The sequence below is a fragment of the Drosophila nasuta genome, chromosome X (assembly GCF_023558535.2).
Source record: "Drosophila nasuta strain 15112-1781.00 chromosome X, ASM2355853v1, whole genome shotgun sequence".
Classification (NCBI taxonomy): Eukaryota; Metazoa; Arthropoda; class Insecta; order Diptera; family Drosophilidae; genus Drosophila; species Drosophila nasuta.
This window is the reverse complement of record NC_083459.1, coordinates 19,896,947-19,902,532: the sequence shown is the minus strand read 5'-3', so window position 1 is coordinate 19,902,532 and position 5,586 is coordinate 19,896,947. Positions and strand designations below refer to the sequence as shown.

The 5,586-nt window shown below is 33.7% G+C and overlaps 2 protein-coding genes across 3 annotated transcripts; both read right to left on the bottom strand.

The window, feature by feature from the left end:
- Positions 1–368: 368 nt before the first annotated feature.
- On the bottom strand, positions 369–1,116 carry LOC132796487 (salivary glue protein Sgs-3-like). 2 transcript variants are annotated; one of them, XM_060807670.1, is made up of 3 exons: positions 1,032–1,116; positions 743–951; positions 369–694 (listed from the first exon to the last, which is right to left on the bottom strand). In XM_060807670.1, the coding sequence occupies exons 1-3, from the start codon at positions 1,057–1,059 to the stop codon at positions 455–457; spliced, it is 477 nt and encodes a 158-aa protein (XP_060663653.1). In that variant the 5' UTR covers positions 1,060–1,116; the 3' UTR covers positions 369–454. The 2 variants fall into 2 exon arrangements, with proteins under 2 accessions (XP_060663653.1, XP_060663652.1); XM_060807669.1 differs by having other exon boundaries at positions 370–951.
- Positions 1,117–3,544: 2,428 nt separating this feature from the next.
- On the bottom strand, positions 3,545–4,145 carry LOC132796703 (salivary glue protein Sgs-3-like). Its single transcript, XM_060807960.1, has 2 exons — positions 4,071–4,145; positions 3,545–4,014 (listed from the first exon to the last, which is right to left on the bottom strand). The coding sequence occupies exons 1-2, from the start codon at positions 4,096–4,098 to the stop codon at positions 3,674–3,676; spliced, it is 369 nt and encodes a 122-aa protein (XP_060663943.1). The 5' UTR covers positions 4,099–4,145; the 3' UTR covers positions 3,545–3,673.
- Positions 4,146–5,586: the final 1,441 nt, after the last annotated feature.

Below are 5,586 nucleotides of genomic sequence, written 5' to 3'. Positions count from 1 at the left end.
TAAAAACACGCTGTTTCTTTAATAGTTTCGTTATGTAAAAACATCTTGTTACCATTAAGATAAATAGAGAAGCCCAACAATTTGCAAGTGCTAGTGTAATTCGTAATTTCATGAGTATTCAACAAATTATGTTTGATTAACAGAGCACAATATAAAGGGAAGAATTTAAAAAAATCGACTGATTTTGCAAAATATATTGATGAGGAATGAAAGTGAAAAGGAATATAAATAAAACTATGGTAATAAACTCTAAAAACTATATAGAAAACAAGTAAATCTGATATATCAGGAATGAGAAATAAAGCTGTACAATTCCTTAATAGTCAAAACAGTATTAATTTTTATGCAATAATATTCTGATTTATTTCAATTAGAAAAAAAAAACATTTAAATGGATCAATCAATATACATTAGTAAAAAAGCTATAGGTGAAAATACTGCTTCCATGTTCATCTTATACCAACCAGCGGCTCTGGCCACAGACGCAAACTCTGATCTTGTTCTCAATGGCTTGCAGTTGAGCCAAGAGATCCTTGCAGAGTTCTCCTTGCTCAGGACAACCAGGACAGGCCTTGCCAGCAGGACCACATGGCTCACATGGCCTCCATGGTCTGGTTGGTCTTGGTCTGCGGGTTGTTGGTCTTGGTCTACGAGTTGTGGTCCTGCGAGTGGTCCTGCGAGTCGTCCTGCGAGTCGTCCTGCGAGTAGTTCTGCGAGTGGTCCTGCGAGTCGTCCTGCGAGTAGTTCTGCGGGTGGTTCTGCGGGTAGTTCTACGAGTGGTTGGAGGGGGTCTGGTTGTCGGAGGTCTGGTTGTCCTGCAAGTGGTTGGTGGGGGTCTGGTTGTCCTGCATGTGGTTGGTGGGGCTCTGGTGGTTGACTTTGTACAACCACAGTCCTCCTCCGGAGATGTTCCCTCTGAGAAGTCGACGAAACTCAAGAGCAAGAAGCTCGCTGAAAGAAAAAGATTTATTTTCCAGATTAATACCAGGTTCTTCATCCAAAAAGATGAAGAACAGTCGTATAAGTCTTACCAATAAGACAGGCAATGGCAATTTTCATGATGGATCACAATGCAATTCGAAACAAAGGAAGAATCTGATACTTTCTAGGGCTCAGCTTGGCCAATTTATAGTAATATGGCTATCGTACAAATAGCATTATAAATATTTATAAATCGAACAATTGTGCTAATCAATTGTTTAAATAAACCAATACTGCATTTTATACATGTAGTCTTTTATTTCTAGACGTGCATTGTGCATTGTTTTCAAGAAAGCTTTTTCTAGTGTAAATAAATATGATGTTGCGGTGCATTTAACCGATCATTTATTTATGTCATATTTTGAATATGCTACGAAGTATGCTATGGTTTACTATGAAAAGCCATTTAGGATTTTCTGACTCGATATTTTTTTAAGTCCCAAAGATACAAATGAGTGTTTTGCACTCCAACTTATCTAACTTATATTGTATGAGGGAGACTTGATTACTAAAATATGTAAATAATATACCGAATATATATGGCTTGGTATTAAAATATACTATATCATATATTCGAACCACATATATTTTGAACCATTTTTTAACTATTTGTTATATCAATAAATATGTCAGAAACTTATTTTATAAAAAAAAAGATATCTCTTCAGGTAATATATTTAAATAAATGGATAATTATATTATTATTGCCGTTTATTTTATATATTTGGTAAATGTAGTTTTATTTTAAACTCGCTTTACCATTGATTATCTTATGCACTTCATTTTTGGCTTATTAAATTATTTCTTCCAATCACAATTCAAATATCTTGAGATTTCCGTTTGGTATATTTTACAAGTAGTACTGTAAATATAGCCTCTATGTATTTTACTATTCTTGCAGTACTTTAATTTGGTTTAGAACATCCGATTGAAGCTTTTTTACTTGTTTTCCAATTATTTTACCATGTTGTCAAAATGGAAAACATGATTGATTTTCCTGTTAGTTTATGAAATAAATTGTTTTATATGGGCAAAAGTGCCTACTTACTATTGGTTTAAATACAGTACTGTATATATAAAAAAACCGTTTAATGTTAGTATTTTTTAAGTGTATTAATTCGGTACATTTTAAAATAAATACTTTAAATTTTATTCAAAATGGGTAGCGAGTATCCCCCAGTCGAGCACACTCGACTGTAGTTTTTTTTCTTATTGGAAAATAATGTTAGTTCCATTGCTCAAAGTCACAGAGTTCTGAGTGTTAAAATATTACTATATTGTCTCTCCTGCTACTGCCGGTCAAGAATCAATATAATCTTCGATTTGCTTAGAGCAGACACTTATAAAAACAAGTAAGAAAGCTACAGTCGAGTGTACTCGACTGTGAGATACCCGCTACCCATTTTGAATGAAAGCAATATATTTTGCGGTATATTTCTCAAAATATACCAAAAATACTATAAAAAAAAATATACCAAATGGTATATGTGGTATATCGATATAGTACCGCATTCAAAATATACCATAGACGGAACAATATACCAGATTGTCAGCCAATGCAACTAAGACCCCTAGTACGTAGGCGTTTTTGCCCATACGAAAGTATTTCTTTAATAACTTCAACAATTTTTACCTGATCGCAACCAAATTTTGAGGAATAATAACTACTGTAGTAATTATTGTATATACCAAAAAGCGGGTATACAAATTCTCAGTCAAAGTCACTATCTTTATACCCGCTACCCATAGGGTAGAAGGGTAGTATAACTTTGTGCCGACAGGAAATGTATGTAACAGATAGAAGGAGGCATCTCCGACTCTATAAAGTATATATATTCTTGATCAGCGTCAACAGCCGAGACGATCTAGCCATGTCCGTCTGTCCGTCCGTCCGTATGAAACACTGGAACTCAGAGACTATAAGAGATAGAGCTATAATTTTTTTTCGACAGCATTTGTTATGTTTGCACGCAGATCAAGTTTATTTCAAATGTTTGCCACGCCCACTTCCGCCCCCGCAAATCAAAAAAATCGAATAACAAGCGTAACTTTAAAGCTAAAGTTGCGAATTTTGACATATACAATAATTACTATAGTAGTTATGATTGGTTGGTTTGGTTGCGATCAGATAGAAATTGTCGAAGTTATTAAAGAAATACTTTTGTATGGGCAAAAACGCCTACTTACTAGGCGTCTTAGTTGCTTTGGCTGGTATATTGTGCCGTCTATGGTATATTTTGAATGCGGTACTATATCGATATACCAAATAACACATTCGGTATATTTTTAGTATTTTTGCAGTTTAATCGGTATATTTTGAGAAAAATACCGGGAAATATATTTCTTTTGTTCAAAATGGGTATCGGGTATCTCACAGTCGACTGTAGCTTTCTTAGTTGTTATTTTTTACTCAGGCATAGAGATGAAGAGTTTCAATTGGAACAAACTCTAAAATAAGTAAGGTCTCACTTAATCCATATATTTCATTTGGCATTTGTATTCCTTAACATTGGGGTGAAGCTTTGATAGCTTGCTTACATTAAAAAAAAAAACATCATTGAACTATTGTTAAAAGTATGAAATTTTGTATTTATTAGTAATTATTAATGTGACAAGAATTTAGTTAACAAATTCATATACTCTACTCATTAATGGAAAAAAAGTGAGAAATGTTTTCTGCTTTGTTTATGGCTTACAACAGCCAGCGACTCTGTCCACAAACGCAGGCCCTGATGTTGTCCCTAAGGGCTTTAATTTTAGCCAAGAGCTCCCTGCATAGGTCTCCCTGCTCGGGGCAGCCAGGACAACGCGGGCCAGCTGGACCACATGGAGGACATGGCCTCCATGGTCTGGTTGGTCTCCATGGTCTGGTCGGCCTTGGTGGCCTGGTTGGCTCAGGTGTGGTTGTCTCAGGTGTTGTTGGTTCGCAGGTTGTTGTCATCCGAGTCGTAAGAGGTTCTCGAGTGCTTGTCTCGCAGCCACAGTCTTCGGTTCCTACCGAGAGATCGACACAGTTGAAGAGCAGGAAGCTCGCTGAAAGTAGAGAAGTTGTATTGCAAATTCAATTTGTGAGTTATTCCAATACTTACCAATAAGACAGGCAATGGTTAGTTTCATGATGTTTTTGCTGGATATCTGGATACCGAACTGATGATTTCGATGTCTTCATTTGGCCGTTATATAGGACTGCTCAGTGACCACGTGCCATAATAAAATTGGAATACTTGATTTGCACAATTGCGCAAATACATTTTAAATATGTTTCCAACTTTCTTTGAGAAATGAAACATTTGTTTTGATGCGTATTTTTGATTGCATACAAGCAGGCAAAAATAATTTCGAATACGGACGGGAGCATTATACTTATGCTTATAATTGTACAACATATGCCGATTTAAAATACCAAACCATTTTTTTTGTCAATTCGTAATGTTGAAAACATTCATAACCAAAATAGAATAACGTAGAATTGCTTCATTCATTATCTGTTAATCGTTTTACACTACACAACACTTGAACTAAGTTATTGTACGCAACACTGAGCACTTAAACATTACGTGCTTTACAACACTTAAAAAATGTACGAATTGCAAAAAAAATTGGGTGTCACTTGTGTGAGATTGACGCTAGAAGGGACTTTGTAAGATAGGACAAATCTGATTAAATTTATCGAATAACGAAAAGAAATAAAATAAAGAAAGAAAAAAAAACATTTAAGAAAAAAAAAGTAGATTTATTTTCTCTTTCTAGGTTACTTTCCAAATATGAGTATAACATTCTACAAAATCTAGTTTTTTTTTCTTGTTGGAGTATAGAAAACAATATATTTTGAAATTCAAATACCATAAGACAACTTTAGTAATATTTTCCGTAAAATACGAATCTTAATTTGAAAGTTTATACTGTTCTTCTCCTTAAACCTAGACAGCGATTTAGGAATACGCATAGACGAAATTCTAGACTTTGTCTCAGAGACTATAAGAGATAGAATTAACATTCTTTTTCAGCAACATATTTTTGTATATTTGTACATTTTTGTATAAACAATGATAGTATAGTATCCTGAGAATTTTATTGTGATCAGATGAAAATTATAGAATTTATATAAGAACAACTTTTGTATGGCAAATTACGCCTACTGTCTGTAAGGTCTGAGCTGCTTTGGTTGATAATCTGATATATTTTGACCTCTACTGTAGCACTTTAATGATATATTAAATATTGCCCTTGGTATATTTCAGTATTTTTGTGGTATTTTATTTTGTATATATTTTTGGATAATATTATATCTATTGTCTTAATAATACCAAAACGGATAAGAAACCTCAAAGTTATTCAAGCAAAAATTTTGGTATAACATTAGACAGTGTGACCACATATACTATATTTTATACCCTATATACTGTAAATGCATGGAAAATTTTATTTTTCGTATAATTTTAGTCGACTTTCAGTATATATGTATGTAACTTCAGGGATAAAGTCGCTTTCACACTAAAAAGTTTTTTTTTAATTGCTTAACGATCAGTAAAACACTTGCAGATTTCCCACTTATAAATTTTAAAATTTTGCTAGATATAATTTCAAAATCCGGAATCAGGTAAA